General features: G+C 39.5%; 1 protein-coding gene across 3 annotated transcripts in view; it reads left to right on the forward strand.

Annotated features, from left to right (window-relative positions):
• pitpnm3 (PITPNM family member 3) overlaps window positions 1-19,636 on the forward strand; it is a 113,142-nt gene that overhangs the window by 67,790 nt on the left and 25,716 nt on the right. For all 3 annotated transcript variants that reach the window (XM_084951473.1, XM_084951471.1, XM_084951472.1), the window contains exons 6-9: window positions 12,237-12,426; window positions 14,387-14,509; window positions 15,015-15,196; window positions 19,422-19,579. In XM_084951473.1, the coding sequence (XP_084807599.1) occupies window positions 12,237-12,426; window positions 14,387-14,509; window positions 15,015-15,196; window positions 19,422-19,579 (653 nt within the window). The remainder of the gene's footprint in view (window positions 1-12,236; window positions 12,427-14,386; window positions 14,510-15,014; window positions 15,197-19,421; window positions 19,580-19,636) is intronic.

Raw genomic sequence — 19,636 nt, forward strand, 5'->3', positions numbered from 1 at the left:
CTGTGCTTGTCAGTGCATTAGACATTAGAATGAGTTGGAACACCTTTAAAATTTACATTTCAAAAGTAAAATTAGTATAAATATTAGCAGATAGTCAGTTTATTTAGTTTTGTCTTCTTGCTTCACCCACAAGTTTCCTGAACAGCTGATATTGGGTCACATGTTTAATATCACTACACACCATTTTAACAGCAACTATATGACATAAAACAAGAAAAAGCAAAATAGTTCCACTTTAATAATTTATTTTCCCCATACTCTAGTGAATAAATGAAAGATGTCACTGACACACTAATAAACCAAAGTTCCTCATATCAATGATATGTAACTTGAAGAAAGTTAATGCTAATGCTATTGCATTAACTTTCTTTCTTTCACATGCGTAAACATTTGGATGGACTATGAGTGAGACATGAACACTCATGGTCCACTTTCCATATTTAAAAAATGAATGACAGCTAACATGGCTTACTCTCACAACCTGCCCAAGTTTACACACAGGAGTTAAGTGTGTTGGAGAGAGTTAGGAGTCTGTGATTTCACTTGTCAGCTGATGAATAAGTCAATGATTATGAGGCATGACGCTGAGCAGTTTCATGCTGTCACATTGTAATTTGTTACCCGTAGTAAGCTGCATTCCAGCTCGGTTCTTTTGACAAGGAAAACAAAGGGAAAAAGCCAAGTGCTCCATAAGGTAATTGTCCTGTTTCTGTGGCTTTTTATCTTAATTTCTTCCCATTTTGATTGAAAGCTTCAATCACAATGAAGGAGCAATGAATTCTTTATTTTTGAAGAAGATGCTTGAAGAATGTGCATGTCTGCAGGAATTAATGCCCAGTGCTGCTCAGGTGGTGAAGGTCAGCCACACTGCTGTCTTAATTAGCATGCTCAGGGCATTTCTCAGGCCCCATAAGCATGTGATCATGTGGAAAATATAACCCCTAAACTTTTTAAATGCTGCTTCTAATTGTTAAAGCTCCCCTTTAATAGTAGAGGCGTCTTCTTAGTGGATAAAATTAATGCTTAAATGACTTCATACAGTTTCCTCTAAGGCCTCTCCAAGCAATGATCTGTTTGGTTAATTAGCTACTGTTACTTTGCATTCAGGTTTCAGTTTCAAGGGGGCGGGGTTAATTGTAGACATTGTTATATTAACATGGTAATGAACAGAAGTTAGCAGATGACTCTTTCTTTATGATATATTAAACATCTCCATAAACACTCACAGCTCTTATTCCTTGCAATTGAAATTGATGGAAAGCTGCTGGATGGTGTTTAGATTCAAGGTTCAAGGTTCTTTATTTATTTGTCACATGCATAGTTATACAAGTATAACACACAGTGAAATGTAGCCTGACACGCTCCTCGACATGTGCAAAAATGGGGGGGGGGGGGGGTAGAGGAAGAACATTATATATATATATATATATATATATATATATATATATATATATATATATATATATATATATATATATATATATATATATATATATATATATAAATAGTATATACATTGGGTGAATGTGCAGTAGTAGCAGCAAGCAGGTGAATTCTGTACATTAATATGAATAGACATCTGACTATTTTACAGAATAGACAATATAAACATATTTAAAATTAAAGGAATTTGGAATGTACATTGTGCCTTGGTTTAGAGTGTCTGGAAGAGAGTCCTGTCTCAGTCAATTATAGATGATGTGAGAGGGCGGGTGTGTGTGTGTTTAGGGCCCGGATGGCTTGGGGATAGAAGCTCCTCTTGAGTCTCTCTGTCCTTGCCCGGATGATGCGGAACCTTCTACCAGATTGCAGAAGTTGGAACAGTTTGTTGCCAGGATGGGACGGGTCCTTCAGTATCTGCGCTGCTCTAGTCCGGCATCTCCTGGTGTAGGTGTCCTGAAGCGGGGGGAGAGCAATCCTGCAGCAGCGTTCTGCTGTACGGATCACTCTCTGGAGAGCTTTTTGGTCCTTCACACAGCTGTTCCCAAACCACGATGTCATGTTCTGTGTGAGGATGCTCTCCACAGCGCCTGTATAGAAAATCCTGAGGATCTTTGGAGAGACCCTGAACTTCCTCAGTTGTCGTAGGTGATACAGGCGCTGCCTAGCCTTTTTGGTCTGGACCTGAATGTGGGCAGCCCATGTCAGGTCTGAGGAGATGTGGACACCAAGATATTTGAAGGACTGCACCCTCTCCACTGGAGCTCCATTGATGATAATGGGCTTGTAGTCTCTGTGCTGACCCCTTCTGAAGTCCACCACCAGCTCCTTGGTCTTGCCGACGTTCAGCTGGAGGTGGTTGTCCTGGCACCATGATGCCAGATTCTTCACTTCATCCATGTAGGCCGCCTCACCGTTGTTGGAGATGGCACCCAACACCACTGTGTCGTCAGCAAACTTCACAGTGGTGTTGGAGCCATGGGTGGCCACACAGTCTGAAGTGTAGAGGGAGTAGAGCAGTGGCGAGAGGACACATCCCTGAGGTGCTCCTGTGTTGATGGTGATGCTGTTAGAGACGCATCTACCCACCCTCACCACCTGAGTTCTGCCAGTGAGGAAGTCCAACACCCATGCACATAGACGGCTGTTAAGTCCCAGATCCCTGAGCTTTGTGAACAGTCTGCAGGTCACTATTGTATTAAACGCTGAACTGTAATCAACAAACAGCATTCGCACATAGTTACCCTGTTTCTTGTCCACGTGGCTGAGGGTGGTGTGCAGGACGTGGGCGATGGCATCCTCTGTGGATCTGTTGGATCGGTAGGCGAACTGCAGCGGATCTGTGGTGTCTGGGATGGAGGAGGAGATGATGTTCTTCAGCAGCCTCTCAAACACCTTCATTACTACCGAGGTCAGTGCAACTGGCCGGTAATCGTTCAGGGATGAGGGTTTGCTGTTCTTGGGCACAGGGATAATGGTGGATCTTTTGAAGCATGTGGGGACCACAGACTTCGCTTAGGAGATATAGGCGGCAAAAGCATGACTTTCTCTTTCCTTAGTCTGAACTGCTGTCTTTTCAGACGGCTGCTTAAGCGTAACTAATAATTTCATTTTACATTTAATGTCACATGTCCCAGTGGTCAACAGTTTTGCCTCTGACAGCGTCACTTTGTTTTCACGGCTCCCCAATTATATGCCAAGGATATTTTTTGTTTGACTTGTCACTAATCACCGTGGCTGAAAGAATGTGTTTAGCAGTCAAGTCGAGGCTTCTGTTTGGCGTTTTGATTGATGCTAGCTGGAGAGAGGTACAGACTGGAAGCAAGACAAGTGTAAAGAGATTTGAGTTGTGTAGCTGCTCAGCAGCTTGACGTCTGCTTTGCTTTCACCACATCCAGAGATAAAATATTCATGACAACAGTTTCCCATTGCAGTTGAGCGGAACTGAGTTATATGGCTGCGTGTCTCGATTGTCTGTAATTGAAAGCGTGTGGACACACAGGCACGCATGAAATTTTGCTTAAAAAACTATTCTTATTGCGACAGTGTGTCAACCAAAGCTGTTTTGCTGGGAGATAAATAAATGATTAAATAAAATTAAGAGATGGAGAAATGTATAACTAAAGAAACAATTTACGCACACATACCAATACATTTAGGATTATTCGTGTGTCATACGTTTATTCTTTGTTATTTTATTGTTTATTATTGTTATTGTCTCTGTTATGATCAAAGTTTGCAGTTGGAACCTTGGTTTTTAGTATTGCAGTTATGCTGAGCTTTTTTTGTGCTTTCTGTGTTTCCTCTGTTTGTTTTTACTTTCCCTTTTCTGCCTCTTTATTGCCTCATTTGAATTGTCCTAACATGTCTGTACATCTGCAGGTTACCCCCCGGTTTCTCTCTAGTTCATGCAACTATCACTTGCCTCCCATCACATTTAGTTTGTGCTTGATATTTTGTTTAAAGTTGAACAAGTGTACAGAAGTTGCAGGCAAATATTCTTCTGATCCATCACACGGTACCATCAGGGAGGATACTTACTGCCCCTACTGCCCCCAAACTTTTCTGCAGCACATGAAAACGACCACCAAGAACTTTCATCAGTGACAAAAAGCACAAGAAGTACTTCAACAAATAACATGATCTCCAGATTGTGGAAAGGGGTATACTGTGGAACAGTTCCACAAAGGTGACTGGGCAGTTCCACATGGGTAGCTGGACTTTCGTTGTGTTAACTTGCTAGAGACGATGAGTACCACGTTTGTGACTATCATCACTCTTTGTTAACTCAGGCTTTTTTGATTCAGAGACTGTGCTCACTCACATAATTGTGAGCGTGAGACACATCGTTCGACTTTTCTGCATAAAACATAAGAATTAAGGGCTTGCTCCATTCAGATGCATCATCTGAAGAACCGGTGATAGAGCTCTCTAAAGATCTAGAAAAATAACAGTAAAATCCGATGCTGCTGCTGCAAAATAATACAAGATAGTAATACTCCTAAAAAAATCTTTAACCTTTTGATTAGATCATTACAAGTGCAGGTGAAATAAATAGTTATTATACTTATTTTCTGCTCGGTGTGCTGCTGTTTATTTCTAACATGAGAGATTAAGACTGCAGACACACAAACATTAAAGGTTACTCAGTGTGTTCATTTCCAACTTTGTCTCATTGCCAAATACAGGAGATGTGAAAATCTTTAGTTTGCTGTCAGATCAAAGTAAAATTTATCCTGTTGATCCAACAGCTTGCAAATTAGGAAGGAGTATTAGTGCCACATTAAGAAAAATAAAGGTTTTGAGAATAAATTTGAAATTTCAAGATTAAAGTCAAAATATGGAGATTACAGTTGTTGTTTCAAGACAAACTGCCACGGTTGCTGGACCCTCTGAGTTAGTGAAATCGTACTTCAGAATCGGTTTTGAAAAGATGCTTGTGGTCAGGCAGAAAAACACAAATGCAGACGAGTGGATTATCACAAAAGGGAATGGCTTGAAATGGACAGATGAAAGGTTATCAATGGTGATATCCTGGTGCAATACAGAGGATGTATGTCTTATCACAAGGTGGCTGATCAGTTTGTGTCACCAACTCATTTAAACAAGGTTTTGTAAAGGGTATAACAGCCATGGCAGTTTGTTGTGAAACAGTAACGGTAATCTTCACATCTCAAAATACATTTTTGACTTTAATCTTGAAATTTTGACTTTATTCTCAAAATGATCAACACTATTCTTTTCCCCTAATGTGTCCCTAATATTCCATCGCAGCAAATGTTTTTGTAGTTTCTAATTTGTGCTCTAGCTGCTATTCCAGCAGTATGAAAAAAGAAGACTCAGCAGCAGATTTAAAAAGACAAAGATAAAAATGTATCCACTTACTGGGTCACCAGCTGAATACATGGAAATTCCAGAGACAATGTAAAACACACAGTATGTGCTGCTGAAACTGAAGCAGGGAATCTATGTCACACTTTATTTATTGCAAATCCTACTGTTAATAAACTAAAAACAGGTTCCAGCCCATTTCAAACTGAAACTCTGAACATCACCTGTTTTGGACTAGGTTATGTACTGAGTTACCATGGTGATCCAGCCAGGTGAAACTCTGGCTTTTAAGGTCTACATGGCTCACTAAGCCAGTGATCTTGCTTTGTAGTACACCCTGCTGCTCTCGCTGTCATGGGGAGAGAAGACACTGAGAAACTCCACTTTTTGCGTCAAAGTTCATGTATTTGTATAGTGAGAAAAGATTAGCTTTACAGGTATGGTCTTTATTCGTCAGTACCTGTAGTACCTTACAGGATTAGATTGGACAAATATATTGCTATTGATATAAATAATAATAGTAATTCCCTACTTTTATGTACCTTTCAATTTATTCATTCATTCACTGTTAAACTGTTTTATAGGTTAACCTGTTGTGTTTTTACCATAAACACATGTCAGTATGACTAATACACACTAAATGCTAAATGCTAAATACATATTGTAGCTGACAAAAAACAACTTGTCAGTCCTTTAATGTAGGCAAACCAGATACTAAAACATACATCTGCAGTAGTTTATCTGAATCTTTTTTACAATTGCCTGATAGCAGTTTGAAGTTGTTTTGTATTTCTGATCTGCAGTGAAAATATATAAAACTTTATTTTGGGCAGATGGCTCTAGGTCTCTAATATACTCTCATAATATGTGTGGTCAGTAGGGATTAATACATGCCTACAAACATGAAGGCACAGCACTCAGTCAACTACACTTTTGTCATTTAATAGTGTTTTCTCTAATGATAGTGCTGAACTTGTGGGTGTTTGGAGTCTCATTTATTTGGATGTCAATATAAACATCTTAGGAATAAGCCACACAGAAAGGAATTACTGCAGTGTGGGTAATTTGTTCTCATTCTGGGTAACAGCTTGGCTGAAAATCACACCACGGAGTGGAGGTGGCAAAACCTCTTAGCGCCTCAAAGAGAAACTTTCACATAAACAAACAAATATTGGACTCCGTTTGGTAGTTCCTTGTGTACCATATAAGGTTCCCATACAGAATAAACATGTTTTTCAGTTTTCTTGTTGCTGTGTGTACAAGAGCTACTGTGTCCCACAAGGCTCAGAGCAGTTATTATTAGCTCCACTGTACTAATGAACATACCTGGGAGTGCTGACGAGGAACAGAGCGTCACAGAAACACATTCGTAATCCATAAACACAGTTGGAAAAAAAACATCCCACACGGAACGAGTTGGGAAAGCTCTCAAATTGATTTCCTCTGCAGCCTCAATTTAAATAGAAGCATCTCAGCTTTTAAAATCTTCATCTGAGCAGCAGGAGAGTAAACTATAATGTATTCAGTGCCACTGTACACCCATCAGTGTTCAGGCCAAACGAGGGCAGCTGCAAGGATTTTGACTTGTCCGTCTCCAGGGAGAATGACCTCTGTTCGGTGGGTAGAAGCTCATTATTCTGGCCATTGGTGACTGAGGACATGCCAATACTCTTTCCATGCCCCCTCTCTCTAATTAATAAGGCTCAGCAGAGTGCTGCTGCTGTTCATGTTAATGGCGTAAATGCTATGCAGTGCTAAGCCAGGCATTAAGAAATTGGGAAAGCAATTAGGCAGGAAATCTGAGTGACTTCAGAGTTTTTCAGTTTGCCATTATGTGGCGAGAAGCGACAGGTTTGAAGGGCAGCATAACAAAGTCTGTCTCAAGGTTATGCTGTGTGCGATGAGGCTGGTTCGAGATTTAATTGGCTTACTTGGCTTTATAGTCTCCGCGCTTTGTTCGTGGAGCTCTTCATCATCGCATCATCACATTACTATGCACTGTCGAGGAAGACTTCAGTACATATAGCAGGGTATTGTAATTACCCTGCCTTTAAGTGGCACTAAGTAACTTAACATGGCAATCACAGGCAAATGAAAAACCCTCTCTCACTTCGAATGTAAAGGATAACCTTACAGCTGATATGAAGATGATGTTACCCATTTTAAAAAAAATGCTTCCTGTTATGGGAGTCTTCAGAGTCATGCGCTTTCATTACATGCAGATATTACGTATATATTCGTATATTCTTAGCTGACATTTTTTGAACGTGAGCTCGGAGATTTGAATGAGGTAAATGTGCCGCTGCTCGTGAGTGCATGACTCATGAATTTAAATAATGATGGAAGAAACGTCACAGCGACATGAGGCACGCTCGTCTGTCAGTCAAGGAGATGCTGGTGCGTCTCTTTTGAGGAGCAAAAAGCCTCCCAAGTGGTACATTTGAATTATCTGCCATCTCATTGCTGTTTGATTGATGCCAAATTTGTCATTCCTGTGGTCTGCTATATTACATTAGGCTCTTAATTAGGAGTCTAAATCCACCACTATACTGAACTGTAAAATCCAGATTACAAAGATAATATCACAGCTCTGTTTTTATTGATCACCAGCATTGGAAAGGAAATCAAATCATTTTTATGATTAATTAGAGCCAATAAATACAGATCGGATTTGGATGGTCTGATAGCAAAACCCTGTTTCAAAGCACATGTTTGTCTTAAAAAAGATTGCAGTAATTGCTTGACATTAATTAGAAGAATGGATGTTGTGCAGAGAATAACTTGCAGCCTTCAAGGATGTTTTTATAAAATAGAGAAGAGTCTGGTTCATGCGCATACAAACAAATCCTATTTGTGCACTCTTTCTAATGTAAAACAGTGGCTGTTCCATGGTATTAATACTAACAAGCGCTTGCATAATCAAGTAATTATACAACACAAATAATGAGTGTCTCACCTGACATTTGTGGAGCAGTGCAGCAGGTGTAAAACCTCTGTTCCTGTCGTGTGACTTGTGAAACCTCTTCAGAGGTAGAGTTGTGTTTGGAATGTTAATCGCAGGGTTTTTTTGCATTTCTCCAAAAGCAAGTGTGTTTTGTGAGTGTATGAGAGGAACATCTGTTAACAAGACTTTAATAAGATCAGGACCTCACAAGGCTTGGACCAAACCCGCAGTGGTACTTAGCTGGGATGTTGGGAATTCTTTTCTCTCAGCTCCAAAGCTCAATAAACAAGCAGTGGATAAACAATTTATGTTGATTCAATTTATGAGGTGACCTAATGTTTTTTTTTTAGTTCTTCTTCTACTTCTTCTGTTTTTGCACAACAAGCCTTGCTCCTGAGTAATATCCTGACATTTCTGTGCTGCAGTTGCCTGAACTGAATATTTCACAGCGGCCTCTGTAGAGGGAGTGACAGTGTTGTTATGCAGATAGCGGCACCATTCCAGCAACAGCGAATACATTACAAAGGATTTCTTTCTTTTTTTCCCCCTCTATCGTTCTCTCTCTTTTCTCTCTCTCTCTCTTTTTTTTTTTTACAATCTGCATGAAAGCAGCTTGAGGTGTTGAAACACTCTCAGAAAGCTGCCCTAAGAGCAGAGTTCATACACTGCAGGGTGAATAGTCTTAGAAGATCTGCTGTCAGTTACACATCAGAGTGAAAAAGTGCTATTAGCAAAACTTCTGGAAACATAACAGGTAAAACACACAAGCACTGATTTAGTGCTATAACTTAGAATTGTAAGAAAGAAAACCCCTGACAACTCCAGTCACTTTCCTTCACACAGCACTGTCACATTTTTCTGTACATCTACTCAGCAATATTGTTGTTGGGCATGAATTTGGAAGATGTATAGTGTTTTGTGGAACTCTTTGAAATCTGACAAGCTACTCTTCTTTGAGTTATAATATATATAAGTTCAAACATGGCAATTATATTGTGAGCAAAGCTGTTACAAAGGCAAAAAGCCTTTGTAACAGGGACGCCTCACTTGCAGGCAGTTGGTTTTCCCTGTATTTGACTTTACTCGTAGATCGTGTGAACTGTTAGCAGTCATAATTTGCAGACATTTCAATGTGTGTGGCAACTCTGGTCAGTTGCTGAATATCAGGCAGGAAGATGCACTTCTTTTCTGGTTTCATCTTCTACTCTGCTAGATGTTTTCAACTTTTCATGAAAAACAAGAACTTCCATTTTTATCAAAATGCATTGAATTTTTAATTTGTTTACCTTGTGCATCTAAATAAGAGCATGCCAGAGTTCTCAATAACAATAAAAGCTGTATGCATATTTTGACATGTAGCTAGGAGTAGTAGGAGTTAAGCTAAGAGAAGTTCACGGTTCAAATCTGGTTTACACTACATATACAAATACACTGGTTTTATTTGATTTAAATATTCTTAGTTTGCAACACATAATTCCCCCGATCCATCACAGAGGTGATTCTGAAGTCATTGTTGTTCCTCTCATATTCCTCTTTTTTTCTCAGCTGTGCCTACTCGATATTTAATGTGAACTTAAAATGACTTAATGTGAACTTGACTTGCCAAATAAGGAGAAAGGGCTCAACAGGGGGTATTCCAACACCAATCAGGGGCACATCTGTGGTTTTTCTTGTGAAACTCTTGTGTTGTGTGCATTTTTTATGCGGCTTTATGAGCAGAGAATGAAGGGATTTTTGCAACAAGCAAACCAATTTACCGACAGTTTCTCTTTTAAAATCAAGCTGAATAAGTGTGCTTGATGTGACAATGAGAATTGTGGAGGTGGCTTTATCCACTGTATATGTGACTGGCTGACAGCTGAATGCTGTGTTGCTGGAAGCCCAGGACTCACATGGATTGCTCTTGCTGCAGATACACGCACCCAACACTTTATTAGGAACAGCTTCCTAGTACTGGATTATACTTCCTTTTGTCTTCAGATCTGCTGTAAGTCTTTGTGACAGATTCAATGAGGTACTGGAAACAGTCCTCAGGGATTTTGGTCCATATTGACATGATGCTGCAGATTTGTCAGCTGCACATCCCACAGGTAGATAGGTGGATTGAGATCGGTTTACTATGAAGGTCATTTAAGAACAATTAACAGATCATATATATATCATATTCAAGGAAGCAGTTTGATATTATTAGAGGGTTTTTTTTTTTTATCATGGTGCATTATCCTGCTAGAAGAAGCCACCAGAACATGGACATACCTTTGTTGTAGTGGTTATGTGAGTTACTGTTTCCGTCCCATTAGCTCAAACCAGTGTGGCCATTCTCCTCTGACCTCTGGCATCAAAAAGGTATTTTTTCCTGCCAATTACTGATTATTTTCTCTTTTTTGGATCTCTTTAAACCCTGGAGATGGTTGTGCAGGAAAATCCCAGTCCATCATCAGTTTCTGAAATACTCTGTCGAGCCTGTCTGGCACCAGAAGCCATGCCATGTTTAACGTCACTTAAATAATATTTCAACATCCTGATGTACAGTTTGAACTGTACATCAGAATTCACCCATTCAGTCCTTAATACCATACACAAATCCAGCCTACTATGTGTGTTCATTTTTGATTAATTGTCCAAAAACTGCACAATAACGCAAACCAATGTTAAATTAAGCATTTATCTTATAAATTCAGTGTATGAGTTTCAAGCCTGCTTTCAAGCTGAGTTACAAAGAGCTAAATCTCTCTATATAAATCTTAAATAAAATAGTAAGCTAGTGTAACTGTTAACACGTGAAAGATGGTTTGAAACTGGGCACGGTTGTAGAAGGACCTCTGGTGTAGAAATCTGCCAAATAAAATATGCAGACATCATGGGAGCGTAAAGCTAAATATATCACAGATGTGTGTCAAAGCTTGTAAAAAACTGTTTACTGATTTACAGGATCGAAAATCTGTAGTGGCTGGATTAAACAGTGATAACATTATAATTGATACCCGTATCTCAGTAGAGCAATTGCATGTACCCAAAACTGTTGTCAAAAATGTAATGAAAACTTAAAAAGAAAAAAAAACACAACTTAAACTTCTGTGAAGTGTCAGTGGTTGCTGATAGAATTTCAGCCTTGGTGTGGCATTGGTGGTTCTTTCTGTAATCAGAGCAGCTGATGGATGGTGGCAGAAGTGCAGCTCAAGGAGACAGTGCAGGGCAATGCCATCTTTTACTGTTTCCCCACGCTGTCACAAAAAGTGTTCCGTCTGATCTGTGTGTGCACGCACGCACACACGCACGCTCGGTAAAAATGCACACTCTGCTCTCATTGCTGTAGCTGCTTGTTTACATAATTTTTATTTCTAGAGATCACATTCTTCTACCTCTCACCTTGCCTGCCTACACAAACACATAACCACACACAAATGCATTTATGCCTACACAAGCTTTGTGGAAAAACCTGGGCTAAATTCAGATATCGTGTGCCAAGAATGGATGTGGAATAATCACATAACACTGGAGGAACTTTTCTTGATGATGCTTTGATTTTAGACATTGTTAACTTCTTTGTTTTTTAATCTTTTTTGTTCATTTATTCTTACATGACAAGGAGATAAACACGGCTGTTATAAGAAGCATCTTCATCCAATCCCTACAGTGTATATAAATTATTCGTATACCCTCTCCTATATCTATAGTCCAGATAAGACAAAACTAAGTTGTGTTTAAGCTATCAAAAATCAGCTAGGCTGTCCTTGAGGCCCGTCATGAAGCAGAAACAAACAGTGACAAATAGAAGACAGGTCACTGAGCTCCAAAAGACTTCATCAGTCTTGATTTTTTTCAGGCCTCCCCCAAACATCAAAACCTCAGAAAAAAAAGTGGTTCTCTACATTAAAAAATCCATTGCGCTGGTGTTTTACGAAGTGGTAAAAAAACCTTTTAAGGTATGAAATAATAATGAAATCTTCCTTCTTGCTCTTCATCCATTTATTCCTCTTTAAACTCTTCCTTCCTGTCCTCCTACCATCACCCCCTCCAGTCTCAACCCGTACAGCTATGATGAGAGCTGTGTGTCCAGCAGCGTAGACCACCTGCCTCTTGCTGCCCTTCCCCTCCTCGCCATTGTCTCTCCACGCTACCAGGATGCTGTGGCGACCGTCATTGACCGGGCCAACCAAGTCTATCGCAGTTTCCTGCAGTCAGAAGACGGTCAAGGGTTCAGCGGTCAGGTCTGTAGTGCCTTCTTCTATTTAGAAAAGCATTGAGAGGCGAGGGGAACTGCTACTCTCTTGTCTCTCATCATTTAGTAATGGGCTTTAGGCCCTTTAATGGAAGTCAATGGAGCAAAGATTGCTTTTGAGTGGGCTTTCTAATGTGTGAAAACTGTGGGTGCTCAGACCCTCAGAGAGCACCAGATCTTGAATTGGACCACATTTTCCTCTTTTAGTTATACATAACAACTTACAAGGCTCTTAGTCATGGGCTGTATCTCATAATGGGGAAATAATCTGTGAGAATGCTGTTCACAGTGGACCTGAATTCACACACTGGATTTGGGCCCTTAAATGCCAAATATGTGAACTATTTTAAATGTAGTTACAATTCAGTTCTTCAAGCACTATATGGTAAAAAATTGAAAATGCTCAGGACTTCATGGTGCATGACAAATAGTAAATACATGTAGCTAATGGTCAATGCCATCTACATTAACAGTCAGTATCCTCAAAACAGTGCAAGGACCATTATGATAAAGATAGTGATGTCAGTGCCTGTTAATCTTTGATTTGTGTGTGTGTGTCAATACTGTATGCTGCAGGATGTTGTTGATGTTGTGTTTAAGCTCATAATTTATTCTACTCCTGCTTTATGTCTAAAACTGCCCGGCATCCTTTCTCAGTATTTTCTCTCCTAGTAATTACTATTGTTGTAATTACCAAGTTCCAACACTGCATATTTTTAACATCATTAGACTGATGCGAAAATAAAATAAAATAAATTGATGTGTTCAGTTTAATTCTGCAGACTAATTGCAATGTCTTCAACTCCAAAAGACACTGAAAACAAGCATTGGTAAAACTGATGTATTCAGTGATACAGAAGGAAAGTGCAAGGATATTTGTGTGACAAGTATTACTGCTTGGTGCTGAGCCAGATGCTACTTTTGTAGTCACAGAATTGCCTAAATACTGGTTAATTGACAAGAAAAAAAGACGTATTACCTAAACTCACACAAAAAACAAAACAAAAAGAAAAACAAATTCAAAGTGTGTCCAGATTTTTGACTGGGAGTACATAAACTAACCAATTTGCTGACCAAAGGACTTCATGGCAGCCCGATTAGCAAAAACCAATTTATTGGCAGACAGATCCTAAAATACAAGACCAAAGGCAGACTAACAGAAACTGAATTCAAAAAATAATACAGAGAGATGCAAACAAACCCTAAGATAATAATGGAGGAGGATAAGCCTACATGTACATATGAGGTAATCAGGGAACAGGAAACAGGAGGGCGATGAGAGTCAGCCAAGCTTAATCTAGACAGTGAGGCAAGTGAGGTTGTGAACTCAAAACAAGACACAACTAACCAGAGACAACTATGCAAGAAAGTAAAGCAGGAAAGTAAAGCAGAACTGAAACAAACTAATGTAACTGGAGATATTCTAGTTGTCCAAATTCTCAATATACCTGAGTGAGAATTATAACTTGGAGGGGCCTCTAATTATTGCATAAACTGTATCTTTGAGAATGCTTTTCTTGGAAATGTTTTCTCCATAAAAAATATTTGGGCAATGCAATACCCAAGGGAAATTGAGGAGTTGCTCACAGAAGTGAAACAGCTGCAGAATAATGCTGTACAGCAACTTTTTAAAATTTTTATTTTATTAGCTTTTACCTGCTAATATTATCATAACAACATTTATTATTGCTGTCCACTGATAAATGTACTACATAATTACAAAACACTAAAATTCCTTGCATACTAACTTTTACTAATGGCATACTGTAGCAGTTATTCTGTGGTACCTACAATATTCTGTTTGCATACAATAAGAAACTAAGACAAAGTCAGCGTCATGCCCTCTAGTTCCAGTAACATATGTTGTTTTCTAAATTCATTGCTCCAGTTCTACTATCACTGAGTGAATCTCATGTAGTGGGTCTCTATATCATATATTTTCTGTGCAGGTTTGCCTGATGGGCGACTGTGTGGGTGGTGTTCTGTGCTTTGACGCTTTGTGCTTCAGCAACCACCAGAGGCCTGGCAGCCCCAACAATAGCAGCAGGAACAATAGCACTGAGAGCCTGAAGGTAGGGACACAGACACTGATGATGCACAGGGAAGACTATTACCGTCTAATGAAACAAAACACTTTCTGGACATGTATGATAATAAACATCAAAATGACATACCTGTGTTTTCCTGGGCCTTCGTCATACATTTGGGTCACAATTTATACTCCATGCTGGATTTCAAGGGGATCTGAATATTCCTGAGGGCTAGAGTTCCTGCAGTGTGCATGTAACATATTCATCATGACATTTGTGCCGAACTGCCATCCTGAAGCAGCTTGTTATTTCCCTGTTCTACGCCTTGCATGATCCCCGCCTTGTACTCCCTCCCTCCTCTCAGCCCTATTTTTCCATTAAGATCCCCTCACGTCTAATAGACTCACTCTTGCAGACAGTTTTCTCCTCCTCCATTTAACTGTTCACCTGGGAAAACAGATCAAGTCCCATCATGTTATGTGTAATTTCTGGGGTGTAACCACTGCTGTGACTTGAGGTCTTATAGTAGGTTGCATGTTTTTCTCAGGATAACTCAGGCCTGCTGGGGGAGTCCAGCTCAGGTTTGAGCTCTAGCAAGAGGCTGAGCAAAAGCAACATTGACATCTCCGCTCCCAACGAAGGCCAGGGCGGCCCACCACTCAGCCGTAAACAGAGCGACTCTTATGATGGAGACACCTCGTCCACTGGCCAGCACAGCTTTTTCTCCAGGTGAAACAGAATAAAAGAACTTAACCCACAACAAAAGAAATTAAGTGTCTTTAATAAAGTGAAACCAAGTGTTTTTTTAAGATAGTATCTATTAGTATTAGATTGTGGGTGATGTTGAAAATGGACAGGCCCTTTTTGACTTGCTGTTTTCTTTTGCATCATTTTTCAATCCATTAGCAATTTAATCCCTAGTTTTCTTTATTTGTTTTCATAACATTCATCAATATTGTGATATTAAAAATAATACACCATAAAAGATGATTTTATTCATTGTTCAACATCTGTATCTGCTGAGCAGCCATTGTTGATCAGCAATGTTACAGCTTTATATGATGAACCAGATGTTGTGTGCTGGCCCTCTTCCAGGTTTGTCTGGAATACTTTGCCCTGAGTCACCCCTGCTCTGTATCAATATTTACAGCTTGACTGCACATCCTCTCTACCTGTCTATAGTCTGCTGGACTATAAATAGCCTGTTTGTACCTCTGCCAGCCAGTTTGTGATGGAGACTGAGAACTGCGGGTGAATATGACTGGGGCCTGAAGGGGGAACGACTGCCATGTTGACTTAGTTCAAGCAACCAGTGTTCCCATTGCATATCACATGCTCTACTAGGCTTACACCATTAAGCAGACATACTGAAAATAGGATCTCATCAATTCACAGTTATGCCACATAGTTCACATCAATGCCCCTTCTCACTTTTTGCTTCTACACTCCTGATTAAGCTCCTCGCCTGGGTCTGCCTTTTTTCCCCCTACAGTCACCATGAGGGCTTATTAAATCTCCTCTTGCATGAACATTATTCCTCAATTCCTTTTGATGGCTCTCACCCTGTAGTTTGCAATATTCCAGACTAAAAATTGCCCTTGAGATAATGCACAAATGATCACGACATTTCTCACGTGGAAACCCAGAAGGGTGTGCTATGCTTACCATTTATTTTACCATAGATGTCTCTGTTTGTTTGGATTAGTTTCAATGATATGTAGACAGACACAATTTCCTACAAAAAAGCACCAAAACACATTGTTAACATATGTAAATCTTATTTATTCAAACTACTCAGAAAAAGATGAGATTATGTGAAGATTGCTTGGAGAATGGCTGGCTAGCCCATCACAGAATCAGAGGTGCTTTAGCTTGATGTGGAGGCATCAGTGTCAGATCTGTTTAGTATAGTAATGACACAGCATGCGTTCATTACTCATTAGGTCTCATAAAATGTCAACCATTCACACAAAAACACCACCACAAATGTGATGTGTGTCAGATTTATCTTGTATACTGACAATAATGTCGACTTCAATGAGAAATAAAAAAAAGGATGGGACAGCCACTAAACAACAAAAACAATGTTTCACTTCCTATAAAAACAGGGCCAAATAACACTCATTGAGCTATAGCACACTCCAGCATCTTATGGACAGCAGAAATAAATTTAACATGAAAATGTATTTAAACAATATATATTCAGTGTTTTAGTCATCCAAATCCCAAGGGTACGTCTACTGTGTAAACAATTCTCAATGAATCACACACAAACAAGAGTGCTTTCTTTTAATTTTCAGGAATTCTTTTCTGTAGCAATGAATTTTCTTTCAAACAAAGACAAAGTGAAGATGTGGATGTGGTGTAGTTCACTAATGTGTGTGCAGAAATGTTAGAAATTTGCACAAAACGTTTCAATGAATTTGCACGTTTCATCTTTAGGCCCACTGATCATTGAAATCTCTTTGCAAACTGCCACACTCCATCTCTTACATTTGCCTAGAGTTGTAACATGGATTCAATTCAATTCAGTTTTATTTATACAGCACCAAATCACAACAACAATCGCCTCAAGGCGCTTTATATTGTAAGGCCGACCTTACGATAATACATACAGACAAAAACCCAACATTCATATGACCCCCTATCAACAAGCACTTTGGCGACAGTGGGAAGGAAAAACTCCCTTTTAACGGGAAGAAACCTCCAGCAGAACCAGGCTCAGGGAGGGACGGCCATCTGCCGCGACTGGTTGCTGGTGAGGGGAGGAAGAATAAAAGCAATAAACTCACTGCACATGGCAAACAATTTGAATGGAAGTCATGATATCCAGCAAGTATGGCTATTAATTAGTTTTTCAGTACCATTAATTATTTTACAGATTTTTAGGATATGCAGTAATATAGAGTTCATTTAGCTGAGTGATGCATTTACATTTAAGACGGGCATGCTTTGTGTCCAGATGTTTGCAAGGCAGTTTGAATTTATATTTGCAAATTCAGGTAAATACAGATTTGTGTGTATTGTTTGTGAATGAAGTCAAGTGTGTGTGTGTGTGTGTGTGTGTGTGTGCGCGCGCGCACGTGTACGTGTGTGTGTGTGTGTGTGTGAAGACAAAAGCTAAAAATAGAATCAGAAAGCAATCAAAGCACTATTGATTTGGCTAATCCGTCCTCTTTGTGTAGGACTTGATGGGAAATGTTGGCTTGCTCGTAAGCAAATGGATCTCGTCATTCAGCAGCAGTGGGTTCTGTCTGAGACCAACTCGGCCGTTCAAACAACTGTCAGTGTGATGCAGACTGTGAAGACCGGGTGAAAAGCTGCTCTGGCTGAGTCATTTAGGCCCAGGGCTTGCAACAACCCCAGAATGTTAAAACATGCAAGCCTACATTTGAATGAGGACAAAGAAAAAGGATCACAAGTCAACTGCTCCAACATTCAACTGTTCACCATAAGAGATTTTGGATTACCTCTACTTTCATTTAAAATGTTGTCTTATTGCACATGTAACCCTGCTACACTGCCAGCTTTTTTCATCATGTTAGCTGAATCCTGCACACACACGCCAGAAATCTGTTATAAAATGATCTTTTTGTATTAATTTCCTACTTGCTCATATTTTTCATGGAAAGCAGAGATGTTAAAAGTGATGAATGCACCTTAATCTGTGTTAAGAGGGTGAAGCGTTCGTTTGAATGTTATGTACACACCAGTGATGGACTGTGTATTTTTGTCCATTTAATCACTTCCATAAAATTTTCACATTTTCCATTTAGCTACTGTGAATCATGAGCACTATCTTAATTCAGTAACATTTTTTGCCAAAGAAGAGCTTGTGAATTAGTGCATGTGAGCGTGAAGATAGCATGGTGATTCAATTTAGCTCAATTTATTTTGGAACCAAATAACAGGAAAAGTCATCTCAGGGCACTTTACGTATTGAGGCGGAGACCTTATATTAATTTAGATACGACAATTCCCTTTGAGCGGGACATTTGCTGACAGTAGGCAGTAAACTCTCTTTTAATAGGAAGGAGCCTCAGGCTTTGGAAAGGGGGACCATCAGCCCTGCATCTGAGGAAGGGCGAGAAACCCCCCTACACACACAGCCCAAAAGAAATAGAAACATGTCATAGTAAATATAGGTTTTTTGCATTTTTTTAAAGGGATTAAAGGCTTGTAAGCACTCGTAAAAGTGTCCTCTTTAATATTTTTCTCTTGCATCAGAATTAAATGTGTGGATACAGTGAACAATATGTTTTATGAGAAAAAAATATAGAAATATAAAATACATGAGTCTTATAAGTCCTCTATATAAAATACAAGTGTGTACTTTAAAGGGAAACTTTGAATAACATTTTTCTTATTTATTTTCTGTATGAGAATAAGCACTGAGCATGTTTGATTATTCAGGCAAGTAGCCAGAGATCAGAAACAAACACCTATAAATGGAAGTATGTGCAGAAAGACAGAGGAAAGAGAGGGAAATGGAAAAACTACAGGTGAGAGAAGGGCATACACTGTACACCTTTGGACTCTTAGACCATGGAACCAGTTAGTAGGGGAAAAAAGCTTGATGGTGTTGATGGAGCTAAATCAGGCAGACAAATTGGGCTGCACTACATCATTCACATGTAACATGTCTTTCTGTTTTCGAGTGGTATAACAAACGCTCCCTCCCAATTTGACGGCCCATTCAAGCTATAAATTTCCCAACTCCCCCTCTGAGATGTCAGTGCTGCTCCATCACTGTTTGCTGTTTCAACCCCTTCCACCAACCGAGCATTTAGCATTAAGCGCCGGGGGGATGTTTACTCATCGCTCCCCAGTTTCTGCGTATTCAGATCCTAGATGTCAGAACTCTAATTATATTTTTGTCTTGTACTGAATTATGTTAAATGTGAGTTGCCTGTATGAATGATGTATATTATGTCTGTTTTTTTTAAACTTCCAGTTTGATGAAGGAGGGAACGGAGGTGCGTGGCGGCAGTAGTACTAGTCTGGTGTTGAACCCAGGCAGATTTGACTTTGAGGTATCGGACTGCTTCCTGCTGGGCTGCCCGCTGGGCCTAGTGTTGGCCATGAGACGCACTGTGCTGCCCGCTGTTCAGGGTAAGAAGGAGAAATGATGCAAAACATGTATTTAAGTACTGTAGTTTTAAATTTAAT

This window comes from Perissodus microlepis, chromosome 14 (genome assembly GCF_051167445.1).
Source record: "Perissodus microlepis isolate ML-2025 ecotype Zambia chromosome 14, ASM5116744v1, whole genome shotgun sequence".
In the NCBI taxonomy this organism is placed as follows: domain Eukaryota; kingdom Metazoa; phylum Chordata; class Actinopteri; order Cichliformes; family Cichlidae; genus Perissodus; species Perissodus microlepis.